This window comes from Artibeus jamaicensis, unplaced genomic scaffold (genome assembly GCF_021234435.1).
Source record: "Artibeus jamaicensis isolate MK-2021 breed Jamaican fruit bat unplaced genomic scaffold, CSHL_Jam_final contig_3174, whole genome shotgun sequence".
Lineage (NCBI taxonomy): Eukaryota > Metazoa > Chordata > Mammalia > Chiroptera > Phyllostomidae > Artibeus > Artibeus jamaicensis.
The window spans coordinates 431,746-457,290 of NW_026521738.1; the positions used below are offsets into that span (position 1 = coordinate 431,746).

Genomic DNA, 25,545 nt, shown 5'->3' on the forward strand with positions numbered 1-25,545 from the left:
TGAGAAATCAGCTGACAGTCTGATAGGCACTCCTTTGTAGGTGACAGTCCCCTTATCTCTTGCTGCTTCTAGGATTCTCTCCTTCATTTTAATCTTGGGTAATGTAATTATGATGTGCCTCGGTGTGTTCCTCCTTGGGTCCAACTTCTTTGGGACTCTCAGAGCTTCCTGGACTTCCTGGAAGTCTATTTCCTTTGCCAGATTGGGGAAGTTCTCCTTTATTATTTGTTCAAATAAGTTTTCCACTTGTTGCTGTTCCTCTTCCCCTTCTGGTACCCCTATAATTCGGATGTGGAATGTTTCGAGATGTCCTGGAGGTTCCTAAGCCTCTCCTCATTATTCTGAATTCCTGTTTTTTTCATTCTTTTCCGTTTGGTTGTTTCTTTCTTCCTTCTGGTCCACTCCTTTGATTTGAGTCCCAGTTTTCTTCCCATCGCTATGGGTTCCCTGTGCATTTTGCTTCATTTCACTTAGTGTAGCCTTCCTTTTTTCATGTAATTTGCGACTAAAATCAACCAATCCTGTGAACATCCTGATCACCAGTGTTTTGAACTGTGCATCTGATAGGTTGGCTATCTCTTGGTTGCTTAAAAATATTGGCTCTGGGGCTTTGATTTGTTCTTCTGCTTGAGCCATGATGTTTTGGTCTGTTTGTGCCTATTACATATGAGGGGTGAAAGTTTAGGTGTTCCTGGGGTAGGGCAACCTAGTTGCTTGGTTGTGACTGGGGGCGGGGTCAGAGAGGGAGCAGTGGCGCTTGTTCCTTTCTCTCTCTCTCTCTTTCACACATTTCAGTCCCCTCTGCCACTTCCCACAAGCTGGCGCCTTTTCAATTGGTGCTTTTAGGTTTTATTTTCCATTGCTGGGGCCCTGGGTTTCATGGTCTGTCTTGCTGCCTGTTTTTGCCTAGTTTATCTGCAGCAAATGTGTGACCACGGTCCACCTGCACCACCTGTGCTCCTGGGTCTGGCTGCCACTGCCTTTTCCTGCCGTGACCCCTTTCCACCCCTCTTACTGGTCTGGTTGTGGTTTTGTTTCTAAATCTTTGTTGTCCTTAATCGTGATTGTGCGAGGAGGCACAGTGTTTCCACCTATGCCCCCATCTTGGGCAGAAGTCTCAAGGCACTAGGAATTTGATTTCTTGCTTCCCTAGTCCCTGGGGCTCTGTCACTTCACCTTAAAATGCCACTCCAAGTTTGGCTTGGAGACAGATTTGAGCCCTAGCAAAAAAAAGTTTAGGGAAAACTGTGAGGGTTTGTTGGTTTTTGATTATCGGGATGAGGCAATCCAGTGCCTAGGGCAGACTATAAGGAGGAACTGATTCGGGTTCAGATGGGTTGCTTGAACAAATGTGAGAGTGCCTCCTTAAAAAGTGTTGTGACTTGGGCTCCACCCCAGCCTGATCGCTAGTGGTCACTCAGCTTTGACTTCTTCACTCTCTTCGTACTCTGGGTGGCAGGCCAGTAATCTGCAATGTCGCTGTGGTCTCTAGTCAGCACCCATGTCTGGGGACCTGGCTCTGTCCTCCTCATTCTGGTCTTCCTGCTGAGACTAAGTGTGAGGCTCTGGTATAAGTCTCATCTTTGGGACCTTCAGCAGTGCTCCACAGACCTGACTGGGAAGACGGCGGTGGTGACTGGGGCCACCAGTGGTGAGTGCTCCTCCCACCCTGTTACTCACTGGGGGCTTCAGTCCCCCAACAGCCTTAACAGGGGGCAGGGGAAGAAGCAGTATGCATGGTCCGCACCTCTGGCCCCTTGCTCCATTGCCCTCTAGTCACTTCCCAGACTAGCCTACTCGCAGGCTGCTCTTCTGCAGGCATAGGGAAGGCTGTGTCCCAGGAGCTGGCCCGCCGTGGGGCCCGTGTGATCCTTGCCTGCCGGAGCCACGAGCGTGGACAGTGGGCCCTGGCTGAGATCCAAGCAGTCTCAAAGGATGCCTGCCTTCTGCTTGGGGAAGTGGACCTGAGCTCCATGGCCTCTGTCCGGAGCTTTGCCCAGTGGCTCCTGCAGGAATGTCCTGAAATACATCTGTTAGTTAACAGTGCTGCAGTCTGTGGTATGTGCCTTCATTTGCTTCTCCTAAACACATTTCAGGACACTGCCCTCTAGGTCAGAGACCCCAAAACAGGTATCCCCAAAGCCTAACTCTGCATCCTGCTGAAACACTCTTAATTCATACACAACTCTAAAGAGCCTGCCTCAAGTTATAGCCTCAAATGTCATTGCCCCATGTTTGCACATACATGCTCCTATAGCATTTCTGCTGATCCCCAATATATCCCCTCAGACTTTTTCTCCCTCAGGGCAGTCCCTCCATCATCCATTTCTTGTGTTTTCATCTCCTCCCAGGACTCCCCAAGAAACTAACCCCAGAGGGCCTTGATCTCACCTTTGCTACCAATTATGTTGGGCCTTTTCTGCTCACAAACCTACTGCAAGGTAAGGAAGAATGCCTACCTTCTTTGCTGGCCCTGCTTCTCCATTCCCCTGGCATTTTCTTGGCCAGCTGCTTGCTGCACATAATAGGGCAACCACCTGACCGTCAGGATTAGGATTCTTGTCATGGAGTCAGCCCAAAATACAACCAGCAAGGGGACGTAAGATCCCACCTCTCCTTCTTGTAGCTCTGAGTCCCAGTGACACCAGTAGAGGCAGTCATCTCAACCAAGGTGTCCTGAGGTTGGCACTAGGCCACTAGGAGTAGAGACACCAAGAAGCTCAGAAACTTCCAGGGACAGTGGTAAAAAATACCACAGCCTTGGGCACTTCTTTATGCGCTTCCTTGGGCCCAAGTCCTTTGACTTTCTGACTCACACTCCTTTCTGATTAAGGAGGTTTGGATTCCTCCTGGAGAGGAGGGAGAAAATGGGTAGCAAGCAAAATTTCCCTAACATATTTTCCTGTATTGTGTAATAGCCCCTTTAAAAGAAAACCAATTTTTTAGTCAGGTATTACATATCTAAAATACAAAATTGAAAGTGTACAAAGGATATAGAAAAATAATTATCCTCTGCTCCTTGAAAGTCAGCTATCCATTCCCCTCCTGAGAGGGAACTACTGTTGTCGGGGCCTTGTGTACCCTTTCGTGGCTGATCACGTTAGTCCCAACAGGAGAGTGAACAAAGAGCAATGCAAAACTCTGCATCTGCGAGTATGAGTATGTTTTTTCTCTTGCAAAAAACTCACGTGTTTGCATCTTGCTCAGTATTAGTGTTTTGTCTTTTTTCTTTTTTATAAAAAGAATCTATTTGAGCAAAAGTTGCTCTAGCCTGGAATACAAAAATTCAGGTAGCAACCTAAATTGTGTTCCTAAGTATTTCTTGCTTGTAATCCTGTAAAGTTACTCTGTTCTTTAGAGCAGGGGTTCTCCACCTCTGGGCTGTGGACCATTACTGGTCTGGGCCTGTTAGGAACTTGTGTCCACAAGCAGGAGGTGAGCTTGAATGTAATGTGCTTGAATCACCCCAAAACCACCCCCTTAACCCAGTCCCTGGAAAAATAGTCTTTCACGAAACCAGTCCCTGGTGCCAGAAACATTGGGGATTGCTGTTTTATAGGATATACTCTAAGCCCTTTCTTTTTACTTACAAGACTGAGAACCTGAACTTTTGCTCTTTCTTAACCCATACCCTCATCTCCAGCCAGAGACGGTCTGTAGCTCTTGGACCACACGCTATCCCCTCCACCCCGGCTGTGCTTTCGCGAATGCGATCCCCTCTACCTGGAATGTCCTTTCCCACCAGCTTAGTCTGGCTAACTTTAGTTCATCTGTCAAGACTCAGCACAGACATAGCCTGTGCTGTGGGTCCCGCACTGACAGCAGCTCCAACTCCCCAGCAACTCCCAATTTACAGGGCTGTCATAAGCCTCTGTCAGTCTCCAACTAGGCCGTGAGTCCCTTCGGTTTTTATATCACTGTGCCGGCAAGTTTAGGGTCCACTGTCTTTTTTAAGAATAGTTTCCTCTCTAGCAAATTTTGGCTGAATACCACCTGTTTAAATTGTGTTACTTCTTCATTTCAGTGTGGAGCACAAAATAGTTTTAGCATTTTGAAGGCAATACTGTAAACTCATGTGACAACTACTATTGTCCATAATTTCTATAATTGACTTTTTTGTATAGTTAGGTACTCACTTTTAAAAAAGATTTAACATGTCCTGTTGATTATTATTTTACTTTTGTTCCTTTGGGAGACAGTTTAAAAAAAAACATTCCCAAGTATCTCTCTGTATTTCTTTTTCCCCAAACCTAGCACTCTTACGTCCTTAGCATGCATTTCGGTGCCTGCCGCAATCCAGGGGCCTGATGAGCACACATGAAATGAGCAAGTGAATGAATGTGGGAATATGTGCCAGACAGCTCTGCTAGTGCTTCCAGTCTCTCCTTTCTCCCCTTGTTGTCATTGAGGTCAAACACAAACAAGGATCGATTAAATTAGCTCCAGCTGGCAAGTGGAAGAAAAGCTAGACAAAACTTCACACACTAAAATAAAAGAGGGAGGAGAGCACTAGGAAGCAGCTAATGAAAATGAAGTCTCCGTTCACATTTACTTCTCCTGTGTGTAGGTTGGGTAGGGGCACCCTCACACTCTCCTGAAAGCCCTGGGTGGTCCCTGCTCTCCTGGAGTCTCCTGGAGAAGCAGGCCAGGAGTTTATTCCAGGACTTGGACTCAAGGAGCATGGTTCTCTCTCTCCCCAGGGGCGCTACAACGGGCAGGGTCAGCCCGGGTGATAAATGTGTCTTCCTTTAAGCACATATCTGGATACATTGATGAGGAACATCTGACAGGGGCTGGCGGGCCTTTGACCTTCAACCAGAACTATTACTGCAGCAAACTGCTTTTGATCTCATTCACTGGGGAACTTGCCAGAAGACTTCAAGGGACAGGTAACTGCCTCTGACACCCCCTATTCCTCCCCTCCCAACCCTTCAACCTCTCAACATGTCCTGGCCATAAAATACTCCTGACACCTCTCAAGCTGACTGTTAATTCCTTCCATTTACATCTGTGCCCCTAATAGTTCTCTCAACCCTGTCCTCATGTCTCCTTTTCAACCTTTCCAACTCTCTTATCACCTCAACATCCCTCTTCTCCCAGTATTTCCCAGTCTAACACCATACATCATATTCCTCCTAAACTGAACTCAACACGTTCAAATACTCGTGTCTCCTTACTGGCTTGGCTACCACCACTCATGTGGGTTCCAGAGCACTGATGTCCCCGGTACCACCCCCAAGTCTCTGGTTACCTGTGCCAACAGAGCTGGTAGGATCCTTCTCTCATTGCACACTGCAGAATCACACTCCATCCTTTCCTCCCATCATCCTCTCACTTCATTTGGCATTATGCTTGTCTTCCCTTCTCAGGTGTGACCGTGAACTCTGTGCACCCAGGTGTTGTATACACGAAGATCATGAACCAGTTTTCTTGGCCGTACCGATTCCTCTTCTGGCTCTCCAGCTTCTTCATTAAGGTGGGGAGGGGAGGAGCTGGTTTGGCCTGAAGAGGGTGGGGCCGGGCTCCACTTCTGTGTGTCCCCCCTGACCTCCCTCCACTCCCCTGCCTCCCCCCCACCCCCCGTGTTTCCACAGGATCCTCAACAAGGTGCAAACCCAATCCTCTATCTGAGTTTGGCAAAGGAACTGGATGGCATTTCTGGAAAATACTTTAGCAGTTCCTGTGTGATAACTCTTCCCCATAAAGCTGCTCAGGACCCTTCCGTGGCCCAAAGCCTCTGGAACGCCTCAGTCAAACTAACACACCTAGACAAGATGGACTGACGCTCAGTGCCCGCGTTTTAGAGTCCTTATTTTTTTCTTATTTTAATTTAATTTTGTTTCCATCACCATTTATTCCCCCACACTCTCTTCCACCTCCACTCATTCCCCTCCACCGCCGATCACCACATCACTGTCCATGTCCACGAGTTCTTTACCCTTCTCGCTCGATCCCTCAATCCCCAGTCCCCGCCCCCAGAGCTGTCAGCCTGCTCTGTATCTATGAGTCTGTCTCTGTTTTGCTTATTAGTTCAGTTTGTTCATTGGATTCCACATGAGTGAAATCATGTGGTGTTTGTCTTTCTCTGACTGGCTTATTTCACTTGGCATAATGTTCTCCTTTGAATTTATATGCTTTCGTAACCCAGTTTTTAAATTATAGTATTTCATTAATCTAACAAATTAGATATATCATTATTATTTCAAGTAGTTAAGATTTGTATAGCTTTATTCATATATTTAATATTTTCTCTGTTCATTCTTTTTTTAAATTATATTTTGATTATGGTATTAGAGTTGTCCTAATTTTTTCCCCGTTGCCCCCACTCCACCCAGCACCCCCTACTCCATCAGGCAATCCCCACACCTTTGTTCATGTCCATGGGTCATGCATATAGGTTCTTTACTACACCATTTCCTATACTGTACTTTACATCCCCATGGCTGTTGTCTAACTACCTATTGGTACTTCTTAATCCCCTCACCTCTGCACCCATTCCCCCACACCACACTTTATCTGGCAACCATCAAAAAGCTTTCCGTCCAGACAATCACGGTTCGATTCCCAGTCAGGGCACATTCCTGGGTTGCAGGCCAGTTCCCAGCAGGAGACACATGAAAGGCAACCATACATTGAGTTTCTCTCGCTCTCTCCTTCCCTTCCCCTCTAAAGATAAATAAATAAAATTAAAAAAAAAAAAGCTTTCTGTATCCATGATTCTGTCTCTGTTCTTCTAGTTTGCTTAATTTGTTTTTTAGATTCAATTGTTCACAGATATGTATTTACTGGCATTTTATTGTTCATAGTTTTGATCCTCTTTTCTTAAATAAATCCCTTTAACATTTCAAATAATAATGGTTTGGTGATGATGAACTCCTTTAGTTTTTTTCTTGTTTGGGGAGCTCTTTATCTGCCCCTTGATTCTAAATGGTATTTTTGCTGGTGGAGCAATCTTGGCTGTAGGTCCCTGCTTTTCATGACTTTGGATATTTCTTGTCGATCACTTCTAGCCTGCAAAGTTTCTTTTAAAAAGAGATTTATTTCTGCCCTGGCTGGCGTGGCTCAGTGGATTGAGCGCAGGCCTGCGAACCAGAGTATCACGGTTCGATTCCCAGTCAGGGCACATGCCTGGGTTGCAGGCCAGTTTCCGGCAGGGGACGCATGAGAGGCAACCACACGTTGATGTTTCTCTCCCACTCTTTCTCCTTCCCTTCCCCTCTCTCGAAAAATAAAGAAAGAAAAATATTAAAAAAAAAAAAAAAAGATTTATTTCAGCCCTGGCTGGTGTAGCTCAGTGGATTGAGCGCGGGCCTGCGAACCACACAGTTGCAGTTTGATTCCCAGTCAGGGCACATTCCTAGGTTGCAGGCCGGTTCCCTGCAGGCCAGTTCCCAGCAGGGGACGCACAAAAAAAAAAAAAGGCAACCATACATTGATGTTTCTCTCCCTCTCTCCTTTCCCCTCTTCCCCTCTAAAGATAAATAAATAAAATCTTAAAAAAAAAAAAGAGAGATTTATTTTTAGAGAGAAGGGAAGGGAGGGAGAAAGAAGGAGAGAAACATCAATGTGTGGTCACCTCTCATGTGCCCCCTACCTGGGACTTGGCCCACAACCCAGACATGTGCCCTGACTGGGAATCAAACCCATGACCCTTTGGTTTGCAAGTTGGCACTCAATCCACTGAGCCACACCAGCTGGGATATGAAGCCATTTTAATAGAGAGCCAGAGCTGCAATCCCAGAGGAACTAACTGCCTAGCCCCTTCCCATGCCTTAGACTTTGAAATGTTAAACAGGGCAAAATAACCTTTGGACTGGGCTTAAAGCAACATTTTGTACCAAAGAACTGCTAGCAAAGAAAGCAGATATTGTAACTGTTGGACTGATGTTTACCACATTGAAAATTAAAAACACTTAAAAATATATCTTATTGATTATGCCATTACAGTTATCCCATTTCCCCCCCTTCGTTCCCCTCCTCCTTGCACACCCCCTCCCCCATTTTCCCCCTTTAGTTCATGTCCATGTGTCAGAAGTTCTTTAGCTTCTACATTTCCCACACTACTCTTGCCCTCCCCCCTATTTTCTACCTACCATCTATGCTACTTATTCTCTATACATACCTTCTCCTCCCCTCTCTCCCCGTCCAACTCCCTTGTTGCTAACCCTCCATGTGATCTTCATTTCTATGGTTCTGCTCCTGATCTAGCTGTCCTCTTAGTTTGCTTTTGTTTCAGGTGTGGTGGTTAATAACTGTGAGTTTGCTTTCCTTTCACTGTTCATATTTTTTATCTTCTTTTTCTTAGATAAGTCCCTTTAACATTTCATATAATAAGGGCTTGGTGATGAACTCCTTGAACTTGACCTTATCTGAGAAGCACTTTATCTGCCCTTCCATTCTAAATGAAAGCTTTGCTGGACAGAGCAATCTTGGTTGTAGGTCCTTGCATTTCATGACTTGGAATACTTCTTTCCAGCCCCTTCTTGCCTGCAAGGTCTCTTTTGAGAAATCAGCTGACAGTGTGATGGGAACTCCTTTGTAGGTGACTGTCCCCTTATCTCTTGCTGCTTCTAGGATTCTCTCTTTCATTTTAATCTTGGCTAATGTAATTATGATGTGCCTTGGTGTGTTCCTCTTGGGTCCAACTTCTTTGGGACTCTCTGAGCTTCCTGGATTTCCCGGAAGTCTATTTCCTTTGCCAGATTGAGGAAGTTCTCCTTTATTATTTGTTCAAATAAGTTTTCCACTTGTTGCTGTTCCTCTTCCCCTTCTGGTACCCCTATAATTTGGATTTTGGAACGTTTAAAGATGTCCTGGAGGTTCCTAAGCCTCTCCTCATTTTTTTGAATTCTTGTTTCTTCATTCTTCTCTGTTTGGTTGTTTCTTTCTTCCTTCTGGTCCACTCCATTGATTTGAGTGCCAGTTTTCTTCCCATCGCTATTGGTTCCTTGTGCATTTTGCTTCATTTCACTTAGTGTAGCCTTCATTTTTTCATCTAATTTGCGACTAAAATCAACCAATCCTGTGAGCATCCTGATCACCAGTGTTTTGAACTGTGCATCTGATAGATTGGCTGTCTCTTGGTCGCTTAGAAGTATTGGCTCTGGGGCTTTGATTTGTTCTTCTGATTGAGCCATAATGTTTTGGTCTATTTGTGCCTGTTACGTGTATGAGGGGCAGAACCTTAGGTATTCACCAGGGTGGGACAACCCAGTTGCTTAGTTGTGACTGGGGGGTGGGGTCAGAGAGGGGCAATGGCATTTGTTCCACTCTCTCTCGGATTTCAGTCCCCTCTGCTGCTTCCCACAAGCAAATTGGGCCCTTCCGGTATTGGTTCCAGGGTTGGGCTTGTGTACATTCTAGGACCCTGTGGGTCTCTCCAATGAACTCTCCTGTGAGGCCAGGAGCCTCTCCCGGCACCTCAACCCCTGGAAGTTTTTCCAGTTGGTGCTTTTAAGCTTTAATTCCTGTCACTGGGGCCCTGGGTAGCATGGTATGTCTCACGGCATGTTTTTTTACCTGGTTTATCTTCATGTGAATGTGTGTCCGTGGTCAGCCAGCTGCCTTGCACCCTCACTGGGTCTGCCGGTTGCCACCCCACGCCTGGGATCTGCCAACTGCTGCCTGTGTGCCGGGGTCGGTCTGTCAGCCACCACTTTTCTTGCCTCGACCCCTCTCCACTGGCCACTAACTCTGCCCCTCTTACTGATCTAGATGAATGGTTCCTTGTTGTCGGACTTCAGTACAGTTCAATTTTCTGTCTGTTTTGGTTGTGTTTTCGTTTCTAAATCTTTGTTGTCCTTAAACTTGGTTGTATGAGGAGGTACAATATTTCCACCTACACCTCCATCTTGGGCGGAAGTCAAAACACTGTTAAGAATTAATATCAGTCTGTTAGCTTGTCTGAAGCAATAAAAATGCCTTCCTTTTATTGCTTTAATTGTTCCCCTTCTCTTTCTCATAAATACTCCTTGTCTTGTCTCTTGATTGGAATACTATCTAGGCTTCTGCTGGAATCAGTGCTTCCCAAATAAATGCTTGTTGCCTCTTCCTATGAAAGGCTTTTTATTTTAACCCTGGCTGGTGTGGCTCACTTAGTTGGAGCATCCTCCGGAAACCAAAAGTTTGTGGGTTCAATTTTCAGTCAGAGCACTTACTGAGGTTGTGGGTTCTATCCCCAGTCCCGGGTCTGAGTCTGGGTGAGTACAGTCCCTGGTCTGGGTGCGTATTGGAGGCAACCAATCAATTCTTCTCTCACATCGAAGTTTCTTTCTCTCCCTTCCTCTCTCTCTAAAAGCAATGAAAAACTGTCTTCGGTGAGGATAAAAAAGAATTAGAAAGGCTTTTTATTTTAGGTTAATAGCTATGAATAATCTTTTGTTTGTGCCATCTAGTAACTTTATATTATAATTATATTTTTATTACTACATGTTATAATTATTTTTTCCAATCTACCTAGTCAGTTTTTATAATTGTTTGTTCCTTCATTATAATAAAATTTCCTTTTTAAAAGTATTTTATTTATTTATTTTCAGAGAGAAGGGAAGGGAGGGAGAGAAACATCAATGTGTGGTTGCCTCTTGCACACCCCCTACTGGGAACCTGGCCTGCAGTGCAGCCTGACAGGGAACAGAACAGGCAACTTTTTGGTTCACAGGCTGTCACTCAATCCACTGAACCACACCAGCCTGGGCAAAGTATTTTTTTGAAGTTTACTCTCTGGGGGTGTTATTCTTTGACTATCTTGGCTTTAAGTGTGTAGGGTTGTTTTCCAACCCAGCTCTCTCTGCTCAATCCCAGACTTTGTTTTCTGTCCCTCCTTATGGCCCTTTAAACTCAGGTTCCAGGCCACTAGGGGTTAGTTTAGCAAACACAGGCTCCAGCTATTATCTGTGCCTGGGGATTCATAATTTCACATTATCTCCAATGTCTGAGGAATTCCTACAGTTTCCTGCCAGTTCACTTGAGCAACACAAATAGGTGTGTGCACATGCACATGCTTGTGTTAAATGCTGTATCCAGCATTTTTAGTTGCACTATATCAGGTGGACTTCCTGTGATATTTAGTCCTCTGAATTTCCAGAAATGAAAGCATCCAATTTTTTCCTTCCTGCCTCCTTCTCTCCCTTCCTTTTTCTTTCTTCCTTTTACATTTGGATAGTCAATTGTCCAAGGGCCAGTTGTTGAATAGTGTGTCCTTCCTGCACTGATCAATAATATAAATTTTGTCATATAGCAAATCTTTGTGTGTGTGTGTGTTTGTTTTAGGTCTAGACTCTTTTCTGTTCTAGTGGTCTTTCTTCCTATTTCGACATCAATGCCACACTGCCTGAATTACTGTAACTGTAAATAAGCGCCTGCCACCCTCACAATTGTGTCCCTTTTCTTCAGGGGTTTCTTGGCTGTTTTGGCCTTTTCTCATCTCTACAAACATATTAATTTGTTGTCATGCTCCTAGAATATCCTGATAAGATATTCATGAGGACTATTTAAAATATACAGATTAATTTAGGATAACTACTTTATGATTTAAATCTTTCTGTTCATGAAAGGGCTAGATCTCCCACTTATTTAGGCTACGGTTAATGTCGCCAAATACAATTTTATAAGTTAGATTGTGCACATGCTGTCTTACATGTATTACTAGGTGCATCAGCTTTATTTAAAAATTACATTCTCTAACTTCTATTGTTGGTTATAGAAATGCAATAGATTTTTATATTGATTTTATACCTAGCCAGCTTGCTAAATTGAAAAAAAAGCTATCCTAGTAATTTTTTAATTGTTTTGATATCTTATATATGTCATTATATAATCTGTGCAAAAGGACAGTTCAATTTTTTCCTTTCTAATCTTTATGCCTTTTATATTTTTCTCACCTTATTGTATCAGTTATGTCCTAAAATACAATGTTCATTAGCATCAGAGATATTGGACATCTTTTTATTTCTGATTTTAGAGAATCTAATGAGGCCTTGTATTCTTTTCAAGGGTCTGTATTTGCTTTAACAAAAATGTCTCTATGTAAATATGGTTTTTCCCATGATTTTTAAGTAGGACATAAGTGGTTCTAAGTCCCCAAAGTAAGAATAACATTTTATGGTTATTCTGGCTTACCCACATTGTGGACTCTTCTTACACAGTCTTCAAGGTCCCCAAGGGACCATCCTCACACTGTCCCCACCTCTACCCCAGAATGAAATGGGAAACAGCACATCGTTGCTCCGTGGGTCATCTTGTCTCTCCTCACTCTCGCAGTGTGTGCTGACAAAGTAAGGCAATGAAGAACATACATTAGATTATTTCCTGAAGCCAGACCCTCTAATAAAAGTGTGACAAAGCAGGGGGAAGAAGGGTTGAAATTCTCTCTCTGGACTGTCCAGTACAACAGCACTGCCAATGTGGCTACTGAGTACTTGAAATGTAGCTAATGTGACTGAGGAACTGAACTTTAAATTTCACTTAATTTTAATTAAGTTTAAAAACATATAATCAATCCAGTTATTGGAAAACTTCTAAATATATTTGAAACAAATTACATACTTGAACTTATTTTTCAACTGTAAGTATTATGAAATCTAAACCAGATCAAGTATTTCTAATGAAAATTCACCATCTGAATATAGATGTGCTGTAAGTGCCAAAATACACACTGGATTTCAAAGACTTTGCCCCCCAAAATAATGTAAAATACTTTGTTAATATTTTTATATTTATTGTATGTTGAAACAATATTTTGGATATCTCATTAAAGTTAATATCACTTGTTTTTAAGATTATGGTTGATAAAAAATTTAAGATTGTAAGCACGACTGTCCCACACCTGTCCCCGCCCCATACCTGGCTTTGATACCTTCGATTTGCTCTTCCCCTTTATGCAAGTCCCCTCCAAGTCCCTCAGCCCGAAGACCACCTCCTTCCTCTGGGAAACAGCATTCCTCTCTTTAAGGGGAGGTTTTCCCTTTTGGTTCTTTCCCGTGTTCTGGAAGGATTCCACCCAGAAGAGCAGATGTTCTCTGTTCAGCATCACAGTCTGGGAGATGGCCTTCAGGCATGCAAACGGGGGTTTCAGGGTCCTAGGGGTCCTGTTCAGGCTCCTCCATCAGAGGGAGCCTCGGGCTGGCACCTATGAAAAGACACATCGGGCAAAGAGAATACTAATTTCCCTTGAAGACCATCAGCCTGGTCCAATGTAAAAGAAAAAAAAGAAAATATTTTCCCTATTAGCACATCTTGTCCTTTAAAACTCATTGGAACCCCCAATCATGATGCTGAGAAGCATTTGGGTCTTTCCTTCTTCCACCCCCATTCTACCTGAGGCCTGGCTGCTTCACATGGAAACTCAGCACATCTGTTAAGGTCGTTAAAGCCACTCAGAAGAGTGGCTCCAGCTCAAATTATTTAAAAATACAATTAAAGAAATGTCAAGGTAGATCAATATGTACTAATATGAATAACCTCTAAGAGGCATTGACCAGTGGACATAACAAGTGCAGAAGCTTGTATAACAAGCTATGTTTGCATAGCAAGCTATGTTTGCATCTAAGTTGCTTAAGTTTTCAGAGACTGACTCTGGAACAGCAAACAAAAAATTGGCATTAAAAGTTGCTTTAGGTAGGCCCTGGCTAGGTTAGCTAGGTTAATTAGCTAGAGCGTTGTCCTGATAGGCCAAGGTTGCAGGTTCCATCTCTAGTTGGGGCACATACAAGAAGCAACCAATGAATGCAAAAATAAGTGGAACAACAAATCAATGTTTCTCTGTCTCAAGAAAATCAATAAATTAAAAGAAAAAGTAAAAGTTGCTTTGGATAACAATCTTGGGGATGGGATGAATAGGTATGTATTTATGTTTAAAAATATGTGTGTTGAAACCAGAAAAATAGAGAATAAAATAGGGACTGCCTTAAAGAGATTTGGCCTGGAGGCAGAAACCACAAAGAAATTAAGAAAGAACACAGGGAGTGGAGAAGGCGGAACTACAAAACCAATGGGGCTGAACAAGTAGAGGACCACCTGTTCAAGTGTCTAGATTAAAATTTTTCCATTACTCAAAACCCAGAAAGCTTAGGTCATGCTCACGCTACCCAAGTAGCCAGTAGCTAACAGCCACATTTGCTTCTATACAATGCTTGCTTGCTCGCATCTATAAAAAGACTTAGCTGTAAGCGCTTAGGGTGGCTCTCGTTTGCAGCTCTTATGAGCACCGTGTCTCTGGACACTATGAGGGTCCGCCCCTGCGCAGGTTAAAACTTTGGCCAATAAAATAACATCTCTGAATCCTGAAAGTTTCTGACAATTTCGTTGGTGGATGCAACAATGTGCATATCAGACTTCCGGCCAAGATGGAGGCGTAGGTGGAAACATTGTGCCTCCTTGCACAACCAAGTTTAAAGCCAACAAAGTTTTAGTAACAAAAACACAACCAAAACACAGAAAATTGAACTATACGGAAGTCTGATAACAACGGACCATTCAGCCAGACCAGTAAGAGGGGTAGAGCCAGCAGCTGGTGGAGTGGGGTTGCACAGGAAAACTTGGCCGGACCAGCCCAGGCACGGGCGGCAGTTGGCAGATCCCAGGTGTGGGGTTGCAACAGGCAGACCCAGTGAGGGTGCAAGGCAGCAGGCTGACCACGGTCACACATTCGCAGGCAGCTAAACCAGACGAAGGAGCAAGCAGTGAGACAGACCTCGCAGGCCCCAGCGGCAGGAAGCAGCAGAGGGGACCACTATCACCCCTCTTTGACTCTGCCCCCACATACAGTGTCACAACCCAGGGGAACACCCAGGGCTCTGCCCCTCATACATAACAGGCGCGAACAGACCAAAACATCATGGCTCAAGAAGAACTCAAAGCCCCAGAGCCAATAACTCTAAGCAACCAAGAAATAGCCAGTCTATCAGATGCACAGTTCAAAACACTGGTGATCAGGATGCTCACAGAACTGGTTGATTTTAGTCACAAATTAGAGGAACAAATGAAGGCTAAACTAATTGAAATGAAGGGAAATGCACAGGAAACCAGTAGTGATGGAAAGGAAACTGGGACTTAAATCAAGGGAGTGGCCCAGAAGGAAAAAAAAATGACCAAATAGAAAAGTATGAAGAAACAAGAATTTTAAAAAATGAGGAGAGGCTTAGGAACCTTCATAACATCTTTAAACATTCCAACATCTGAACTATAGGGGTACCAGAAAGGGAAGAGGAACAACCACAAGTGGAAAACTTGTTTGAACAAATAATAAAGGAGAACTTCCCCAATCTGGCAAAGGAAATAGACTTCCAGGAAATCCAGGAAGCTCAGAGAGTCCCAAAGAAGCTGGACCCAAGAAGAAACACACCAAGGCACATCATAATTACATTAGCCAAGATTAAAATGAAGGAGAGAATCCTAGAAGCAGCAAGAGATAAGGGGACTGTCACCTACAAAGGAGTTCCCATCACACTGTCAGCTGATTTCTCAAAAGAGACTTACAGGCAAGAAGGGACTGGAAAGAAGTATTCCAAGTCATGAAATCCAAAGATCTACATCCAAGATTGCTCTATCCAGCAAAGCTTTCATTTAGAATGGAAGGGCAGATAAAGTGCTTCTCAGATAAGGTCAAATTCAAGGAGTTCATCATCACCAAGCCCTTATTATATGAAATGTTAAAGGGACTTATCTAAGAAAAAGAAGATAAAAATATGAACAGCGAAAGGAAAGCAAACTCACAGTTATTAACCACCACACCTGAAACAAAAGCAAACTAAGAGGACAGCTAGATCAGGAGCAGAACCATAGAAATGGAGATCACATGGAGGGTTAGCAACAGGGGAGTGGGAGGAGGAGAAGGGGGGAGAAGGTACAGAAAATAAGTAGCATAGATGGTAGGTAGAAAATAGGGGGAGGGTAAGAATAGTAGGGGAAATATAGAATCTAAAGAACTTGAGACACGTGGACATAAACTAAAGGGGGGAATGGTGGGGGAGGGGGTGTGCAGGGTGGAGGGGAATGAAGGGGTAGAAATAGGACAACTGTAATGGCATAATCAATAAAATATATTTAAAAAAATATGTGCATATCTACAATGGCTAAAAGGTAGAAACAATCCAAATGTGCACTGATGGGTGAATAAGAAAACAAAATGTGGTAGATATATTAAATGTAATATTATTCAGCCTTAGAAAGGAAGGAAATACTGACACCTGCCACAACATGAATGACCCTTAAAGACATTAGATTGACACAAAAGGACAAATATTGTATGATTCTACTTATACTAGGTATTTAGAATAGTCAAATTCTGCTTGTTACCAAGGGCTAGGGTAAGGGGAGGAAAGTGAGCTAGCATTTAATGGGTACAGAGTTTCAATATGAAAAGATGGAGATGGGTAGTGGTCGGTGATGGTTGCAGGATAATGTAAACGTACTTAGTGCCACTGAACTGTACACTTAAAAATGGTTAAAGTGGGAAACTATGTTATCTATGGTTTTCCGCGATAAAAATATGTGTATGCAGTGCATTTCACAGCCTTTAAATTTGTTTTTCATACTATTTCTCTTTAATTGATGGGGATGGAGGCCATTTCTACTAAAATTATAGATGCAATTATTATTTGACCCAGTATATCCTACAGATATACTTGCTCAGATATGGAATGTCATATGTACAACGTGATTCACTGCTGCATTGTTTTCATAACAAAAGGCTGAAAACAAAGTATCCCACTAGAAGAGGCTGGTTAATGAATTAAGTATATTGATGCAATAGAGTACTATGTAGTTGATAAAAGGAATGAGGGAGCTCTATTTGCTGATTTAGAAAGACCTCCAGGATACATTGTTAAAGTACCTGGGGCAAGTGTATATAGTATGCTAAATTTTGCATAAGAAATGGAGCAAGTGTATATAGTAAGGGGCAAGTGTATATAGTATGCTAAATTAAGGGGCAAGTGTATATAGTATGCTAAATTTTGCATAAGAAATGGGAGGAATAAGATGATATATTATTCATATTTGTTTACATTTGCATAAAACATTGAGAGGATAAGTGAGAAGTTAATAACAAGGGTTACCTGCAGTGGGCAAGGGGGAAAAAGTGGATGGGAACACGGGGATGAAAGGAGGTTTCTCAGTGCATTCTTTTTATATTGTTTTGCTTTTTGGATTATGCAAATGCATTAAACATTCAGAATAATTAGAAATATTTAGAAGATGAAATGGTAAAAAAAGCAGCAGTAGTAGAAAGTTTGCCCAATTCATCTTTTACTATTTGCCCCCCACCTCCACCAGCCATCAACCGTATGGAGTTCTCGAGTTGTTTTTAATCTGAGATTAACTGAGATTTTTTAAAAAACCATTACAATAGTTATATTTCAAGTTCTTTACATAGATTCACTTAATCTTCCTACCAACCTAATAAAATAAATATTATCATTATCATTAAACAAGTGAGGAAACAGAGGCACGGAGAGGTTAAACAATCGACCCGCCCCAGATCTCACGTAGCCAGGAAATTGCAGTTAGAATTTGAATCCATTACCTCTGGAATCCTGGCTCTCCCAATACCCTTATGCATGTATCTATTATGTCTTTTTTTTCTTTCTATACATTATTGGAAGTGGGAGCATTGGGTGAAAGGGTTTGTACTTTTAATGTTTCCTCTTTTTAAATAAAAAAATTCCAAAATGCCATTATGTAAATTTGCATTACTTTACGTTTGCATCTTAAAGACGTGAGAATGCCTATATCCCCATATGGTTGACAACACTGAGTAGCACCAAAATTTAATTTTCCCTCGAGCTAACTGAGGAGATACGTAGTTATCGAAATTACCACGATTTTTATTACTACTGAGATTTTAGCCCACAAAAACTCAGCGACCGGAACCAACTTGCCTGCTCCAAATGAGACCCCTAACGCTCCGCGCGGTCTCCTACCCGCCGGCAGAGGGCGCTGGCAACGACAAGCCTCTCTCCTGTGGTCCTAATCGGCTTCCCAGGCACAGCGCGCACGCGCGTATTTCACTCCAGGTGTCCAGCTTTGTGCCTGATCGATGTCTCCTGGGCTGCGCTCAGTGCACATTTTTAAAACCAGACCTGTTTTCGGGGAAAAGTAGTGTATTCCCTGAACCCAGAGCGCCTCTGGGGCTCAGGGGTGGGAGGGTGTGGAGTGGGCCTGAAGGGGTTGTACGGCGCGTCGGGCAGCCCACAAGGGCGGGGCGGGGTGGGACCGGCGAGGTCTTGGGCGTCGCTTGCTGGTAGGGCCAGACTGGGGCGCGAAGCCCCTGACCGGACAGGTACGGAGGTGACGACCCTGGCAGCCGTCTTATTCGCCGCCGTCCGCGTGCTCGTGAGGTTCCCGGCCGGGGACTGGGGGCTCGGTGCTGGTCAGAGGGTAGCATGGAGCCCGGTGTGCGGGACAGGGAACGGCAAGGTGGGCCGCAACGGGGGTGGTCGTCAGTCTGGGTCTAGACTGGTCCCACCCCACAGAGCGCTCTACCTGGCGGTGTTCTCCGGGAGTCAAAGTGATCGGGCCACCGAATTTCTCCGGAGTTGCAGAGGTCCCCCTCCTTTCCTGGGCGCGTCCGAGGCACCCCTGAACCCATTCCGAGCCACAGGTTTCCTGTGGACACATGGTTGAGAAGTTTATGTCAAACAAAAATAACAGAAAACATAAAGGACTCAAGCATGGGGGCATGGATATGGGTTTGGTGTGTCTGTGTTTCCTGCTGCTGGGGTCCGCCCTATCTGGTAGGGTGACCCTTGAGAAGTCATCTTGCGCATTCCTCTTTCCTTTAGGCAGAACCACAGGTAAATTACACAGACGAGGAACCTCGCTGTGTTTAAAGAGGTAGTGATTTAGAAACTTAACTCATTTATTGCAGTTAGAAGAGCAGCATGCCCAGTCGACCATGTACTTATCTAGTGTGCTTGTTACTGAGAGTCCAGCCATGAGATTGACATTCTTGGTCTACTGCCGAAGCCTGATCCATGGGAATGTTAATACATTTTTGAAAAGGCATTTTGTGCTCAGATATCTTAAGAAACTTAATGGTTAAAGTTTTCTCTACTGCTGAGTATTTCAGAGCCATTACTATGGTAATGGCATTACCAGGAGTCTCCCACTGGAAGTGTAGTGAGGAGAGTTTTCCAGATTTGAGCTGGAAATACTGTTTTTCTTGGGTGCTGCCCCTCTTTAACCTCTGATAAAGCCTGGGAAATGCAGCTCTAGAATAGGAAACTTGAGGCTTGGGAGGGGCAGTGTAGGTCAGTGTTTTTGAACCTCAGTGGTGCATGCACCTGGGGGTCTTGTTAAAATACTGATTCTGGTTGGTTGTACATTTATTTCTAACAAGTTTCTAACATGCTGGTGCATGGACCACACTTTGAATAGCAAGGGTATAGATCACTAGATTGAAAGTCAGAAAAGATGTTCTGCTTCTTGCTTTCCAGAACAATCTAAACCATTGTGATTCTAGTTCAGTTACCCTTGCAGTAGTTGAAGTCCATCTGAAATATTCTTGCCCAGTGGCCAGTTTGGGCTTGAACATTCCTAATGATGGGAAATTTACTACATGTGTGGAATCCCCTTTTATCTTTGGATAGATCAATAAGGAAGTTTTGTTGCTGAAATACATCTCTGCAACCTCCATGCTGTGGGCCTAGGTTGTCTCTTGGAATTGAATAGAAAAAAAGTGTTATCTCTCTTAAAAAGGTGACTTCTAAAGCATTAGATGACAGCTGTGCCTACCAAGTTTTCTCCACACGAAATTGCCCTTAATTCTCCATGATCTTCAGTCCCTTTATTTTCCTATTTAGTCCTACATGGAGTGTAGTGAGGTTTTAGCTGGATGCTGAAGGATGGATCATGGCTTGCAAGGCTAGAGAAAGCACCCTAGGCAACTGACAGTAGTGCGGAGATGACAGTGCATAAGTCAGGTCCAGGACTGTTTGGCTCAAGTAAGAAATGGTCTGTTAGTGAAAGATTTGGGGCAAGTGAGATAAATGGGCAAAGCAGATACTTTAGAGTGTATAGTTTCCTTACTGTGGTGTATAATGTTGGAAATGGGGAAGGAGAGAGGCAGGGAGCCAGAGATGCTTCACATATTAGACATAGAGGACTAGCTTGCTGATAATAGTAATGCCTTGTATTGATGTGTAACATTTTGCAGATTATAGGACCTTTCACAGGTATAATTTCATTTGATTTAATAATCCTGTGAGGTAGGCAGAGCAGCTGTTACTCTGTTAAAGAGGAGGCACCAAAGACAAAAAATGATTTGTCGTAACTCTCAAAGCTGTTACATGGCAGACCAAGGTGATGACAGTGGTAATGGAGGAAAAAGTAAGGCCACAGGAGGCAATACTAAGGGAGAATTGGTAAGTTTGGCCTGACTGACATGGGGGTACAAGGGAGAAGAAGTTAGGGAGGAGTCAAAATAGTTGGGAGAATTACTGCCATTGACAACTGCCACTATAGGTTTTGCTCTGCCATCTTTATCATTGCTAGTGGCTTCCTGGGGTTATGGTTTGGGAGAGACTGTAGTAAAGGATTCCCAGGTTGCTCAGCCTCTCTCCAGATACTGGGTGGTACTGTGGGACTTGGGTTATCTGTCCCATACCAAGGGAAATGAGAACTGGGTCCTTAGTGTCCCCTGAGAAGGTAAGTGCTGAGCAGTTGACTGATTAAATGTATTTAGGGCTTACCATCGTGCAGACACTGAATTTGATTTTCTATCATTTTTCTTTTGAAGTTTAGGCTAGTATCAGTTGTACTTGGCCAATGGACAGATTTGGTGTTCAGTCTGACCTCCCCAAGCTCCTACAGATCCCCAGGGGGGTTCATAGAAGCGGAGGCTGGACCCTTGTCACGCCCAGAGCCTCACGAGAGCTGTTTTCCCAGCAGACCTGCAGTTTCTTTAGAGCCTAGAGGTCTCTCTGTGGTCCTTTTACTCTGGAAGCATGTGAGATTGAGATTTAGTGTCACTACCTAATTCCATAGGACCTGGGGCTGTCTCTGCCTTTTTAGTTTTTTGTGCTCCTATCTGGAGAGGAAAAAGCTACCTCTGCTGGAGTATGTGTGCATGACGTCAGTGTACATGGTGCCTTCCTCCGAGGTGGTGGTCTTTAAGGGTGGAGCCACTCTGTGAAAAGTTGTCAGAGTGAACATGTATCCCTAGAGCTTGGTGTTGGTCCAGGCTTCTATTCAACATTGAGTGCCTTCTGTGTCCAGTGCTCAGGAGACTGAGGTGAGTGAGAATCTCTGCCCTGGAGGAATTCACGTTGCTGTAGGGGAAACACTATTGTAAGTAAAATATGGTATCGTAGAAGATTGTCCAAAATGCTGTGTGATGTCAGAGGAGGGAGTAACTGGCTCTGCATGGAGATGTCAGGGGGAATCCCCAGGAAAGAGATGAAAACAGCTGAGCCCTGAAGTTGAGAGAAAATGGCCCTGTTGACATTGGCAGCATGTTCAGGGGCATAAGGGGGATGGTACATGAATCCAAGGGGCTGGAATATAAGAGAACTTTAAGATCAAAGGAGAGGTGATTGGTGAGACTATATTCGTAACAAAGCCGGGTTTTAAATGGCTTGCAGTGCTGTGCTAAGAAGATTCAATTTTGTGGGAAGGGGAACCAGTGGAGGGTTTTTGTCAGGGAAGTGACAAGATTGTATTTTGGGAAGCAAATTGTGGAAGGAGACTGAAAGGGGAGAATCTGGATCAGGGCTGTCAGAAGACTCTTGTAATAACCTGGGCATGGTCTAAGGCCAAACTAAGGATAGCTCGGGGGGATGGAGAGGGGGGACGAATCCGAGAAACTGGAGACAGAATTAACCTGACACAGTGACTAATTGGTTGTTGGGAACAGTGGAGAGGGAGTTGCCGAGGGTGAGTCGTTTTCTGTTTTAGGCGGATGGTGGTGCCAGTAGTAAAGAGGGAATACAGAGGAGGAAGGGGAGAAGACAGTGTCTGTTGGGTCATGTTGAACTTGGGGGCCTCTGTGGCACTTAGCAGACAGGCAGAAACGTGGATCTGAGGTTCAGAGTCAGCCTATGGGCCATGTGTGAGTGGTGGTTGGTTCTGTGGGAGTAAATCAGTCCAGCCATGCTTATGGAAGGCTGAAGATGACAGGAGGTGAGAAGGATTGGTACACACAGTGAGAGAGAATGTTGTCCAGGAAGCTATGAGAGGAAAAAGTTCCAGGACAAGGATCGGCAGCCTCAGATACTACAGGGAGATCAATTAGGATGAGCTTGGAAAATGCACCTTGAGGTCAGGCAGTTAGGAGGTTGTAGCTGCCAGGACTCGTACTGTATTAGTGTGAGCGGCTTCAGCGACATGGTGGGGCCAGGAGCCGGGTAGACTGAGGGATGCATGCAAAGTGAGGGTAGGGAGGGTGTACTCGCTGAGCAGTTTGGCAGGGAAGGAAGGAAAAGAGATGGTGGCAGCTCTCCGAGAAGCAGTTTTCTTCTACAGGAGTCGAAGAGTCTTGTGCATAGGTTATGTTCGTGATGGTGTGTAAGAGCCAATTAGGGAGGGTGCGACCGAGGGCACAAGGGAAGTGCATGTTAAATCAGGTTCTCGGAGAAGGTGGAGGGGTTGGCCCTGAAAAGAAGGGTTCATCATTTCCTTTGAAGAGGAGTGACATAAGAAAGGAAAGAATGTAGGAAGAAAGGGGCAGTGACTACTGCAGATATATCTAAATTTGCAAAAGAATTCTTATCAAATAGGCTCAATTTCTTTCTCTACAAGGTTATGTGCTGTGAGGGCAAGGGTACAGGTATGGGCTCAGGCTGCACTCGGGACTTGAAAGTTGTACGGGAAACTTGAAACAACTGTCCAGAGGAAAGCGAGAGACAGCAGACGCGGGGTGCCCTCTGACCTACATTGTCGTTTCTGCTCCCTCTTCCTGATGATGGTACTGGCTGCCGTTTATTGAGTGCTCCGGAGCGGGCACTCCTCTAAGTGCTCTTCAGGCATTCTTACTGTGATTTTTGTGACAGCCCTGTTAGAAAAGGCATTGTTATTTCCTCTGTTTCACAGAAGAGGAAATTGAGGCATGTAGGGTATCCTAGGCTTAGTTGTAGTTTTATGTTTAATTAATCTCTTTTGTAGAAATGGCATTGCTTCCTTTGAGACATCAGAGAAGGCAGAAATTTACTTTCAACTCCTAATATCTGGACCTCAAGGAACTGGAGTCCAGGGCTGCTAATGAGATGGTCTCACCACGCCAGTCTGTGGGCGTGATCATGTCATGGGGCAACAGGCTGGTGAGGTCAGTTGCTGCTGGCTTTTCACAACTGTGTAGGGACTTCTGAAACCCTTGAATGATAGTTCAGCATCCTGACTACACAGACCAGTGACTAATAGTGTAAAGTACTGTAGGCTGAGACTGTCACCTGAGGTAGTGAGTAAGAAAAGAGATTTTGTCTCTGTCAGCCAAAAAAAGACTTTTTTTCTGCCATTATAAGGCTAGAAATACCTATAAACTTACACAATAACATGGGTTATTAACATTCCCCTTGTGTGTTTTCCCCACTGCTGTGATAGAATTTGCAGATAAGGCGCACACCTGACTTGAGTGAAAGGGGAAAATGGTGGGTCGGCATGGATAGAGGAGAAATGGACTTACCTTTCTCTGCTGCAGCCACTGGAGCATCATTTCCCTGTCCTTCCTCCTGAGGTTGCCATGGATACGCCTTTGCGCGGTGACTTGAGATTGATTTTCCATTATGATCAGACGATGACGTGCATTTAAAAAGAGAAAGGACAGAATGCTGTGTTTCTGGGGAGTGGCCACGGAGCTGCCCAAAAGGCAGAGCCCAGCACAGCCCAGGTAGCTATGGCTTTGTTGGCTGCTTTGGCTTTTGCTGAAGTTGTGAAATGGTGCATCTCTCTTTTTAGAGCGCAGGCTCAGAGTTCCCTGTCTGCAGGGTCCTAGTGCCAGGGCTTTCTTGCTAGTTGATTCATGGGGAGGAACCAGCAGGAACTTCAAAGTGGTTGTTACGCTGGTCTCCTAGCACTGGGAGGGTTGCAGTTCCTGAGTACAGCCCTGCACCCCAGTGCCTCTTGCCTTTCTGCAAAAGGTCCTTTATTGAGGATGAGTGAGGCAGGTTGTATAGCTTTCCTTGCTGGCTGTTGGAGGTTTGAACCCTTTGGAGGTCTGGACCCTTTGGAGGTTGGCCTGGCAGTTACTGGGTATTCCTGGAGCAGGGGGATACTTTGTGAGGAGGTAGACCTGAATGCAGATTGGGAGTGGGCTACAGGCATATGTGGGGATAATGAGGAGCTGGAGAGGTAAAGAAAGTCCATTGAGAGGCAAGGCCCTCTCTGTGTGAGATCTGTAAAGCAGAAACAGGAGTAGAACCTAGGAACAAAAGGCACTGTATATGTCTCCTTTCTGGGTTGCTGTATGTATCTGGAATCTAGCCTTCCAAACTTCTAGCCCCCACCCCCTACCTCAGCCTCCATTCCCCACTCAGTGAGCATACCCTGTGCTTTTCTGAGGGACTTCCATCCACACTTATCCCTTACCTACTAGTCCTTTCTCAGAGATGTACAACTTTAGTCTTTAGGAGATCTGGTTCTTATTAATTACCATTGTATTTCATTTTATCTCTGTAACCGAACTAGTCATGTGCAGTGCCTAGTGTAGTTCAGTTCAAGTGTGTGGACCCCATTGTCAGACTGCCTGGATTTCAGAACAGCTCCTTAATGAGTGGGATCAGGTAAAGGAAACAGTTGGGTTAGCTCAGGTCAAGGTGAGGTGAGATGAGAAGAGGTTGAGGGCTCAAAGGATGCTTGGGTGCAAGTAAAAGCAAGGTAGCAATGGTACAGGCAGGGTACCAAAGAGGCTTTTCCTCTATTCCCAAATATGAAAGGAAATCTACCTGTTTTCCTTTCATGTTCTTACATGTTCTCCAAGACCATTAGTAACCTATTTATCAGACAGATTTTTTTCTTCCTCTCTCCCATTTTCCTAGACATTTTAGTACTATCTAATATCATTGGGGAGGAAAATGTATGAGAAATCCAGGGGTATCTGTCTTCTCCCTGGCTGAGGGAACTCGGACCTGTCCTGTGTGACATGAGGTGCGGCCCAGAGGTGCTGTGGAAGGATTGTGTACCTGTCAGATTTGCCCCCTGCCATTGTCGTGCCATGAGACTCAGAGTGAGTTGTTTGACTTTCGCGCCTCAAGTCCATAACCTGTGGATTGGGGATAAAGGAATCTGTTTTGTCTGCATGACAGGCACATTTTGGAAGGAAATAGGAAAGACCTGTGTCAGTGTACCCAGGTAAATTTGCCCCAGAGGAGGCCCTAAGAACAAGACTTACTTTCTCCTAACATGGTCAGTTTCCCTTCCCATCCCCTCTGCCCAATTCTTTTTTTTTTTTTAATTTTTATAATTGAAATTTTCCACTCTCTACCCAATGCTGTTAATGTTTTCAATCATTATTCTTCTATTACTCATGCTTGAAAACTCCGGTTTATTCATTCACTTATTTGTGCTTTCATTTATTTATGTGGCATTTGAGTAGCTACTGTGTGCAAGTCATCATTG

General features: G+C 44.3%; 2 protein-coding genes and 1 long non-coding RNA gene across 4 annotated transcripts in view; 2 read left to right on the top strand and 1 right to left on the bottom strand.

The window, feature by feature from the left end:
- The first annotated feature begins 1,420 nt into the window (after nucleotides 1-1,420).
- On the top strand, nucleotides 1,421-6,808 carry LOC119038425 (retinol dehydrogenase 11-like). Its single transcript, XM_037130929.2, has 6 exons — nucleotides 1,421-1,651; nucleotides 1,819-2,058; nucleotides 2,352-2,441; nucleotides 4,701-4,889; nucleotides 5,370-5,476; nucleotides 5,595-6,808. The coding sequence occupies exons 1-6, from the start codon at nucleotides 1,474-1,476 to the stop codon at nucleotides 5,781-5,783; spliced, it is 993 nt and encodes a 330-aa protein (XP_036986824.1). The 5' UTR covers nucleotides 1,421-1,473; the 3' UTR covers nucleotides 5,784-6,808.
- A 5,138-nt stretch (nucleotides 6,809-11,946) lies between these two features.
- LOC128627102 (uncharacterized) lies at nucleotides 11,947-13,360 on the bottom strand. Its single transcript, XR_008391218.1, has 3 exons — nucleotides 13,315-13,360; nucleotides 12,841-13,126; nucleotides 11,947-12,264 (listed from the first exon to the last, which is right to left on the bottom strand). It is a non-coding gene; the product is annotated as an uncharacterized LOC128627102 (long non-coding RNA).
- Nucleotides 13,361-18,206: 4,846 nt separating this feature from the next.
- DCTN1 (dynactin subunit 1) overlaps nucleotides 18,207-25,545 on the top strand; it is a 29,328-nt gene continuing 21,989 nt past the window's right edge. Inside the window, exon 1 of one of the 2 annotated variants that reach the window (XM_053663360.1) lies at nucleotides 18,207-18,277. The gene's annotated coding sequence lies outside the window, so the exon portion shown is untranslated. Of the gene's footprint in view, nucleotides 18,278-18,337; nucleotides 18,415-25,545 lie in introns of those variants that run through there. The other variant, XM_053663362.1, reaches the window with a different exon arrangement.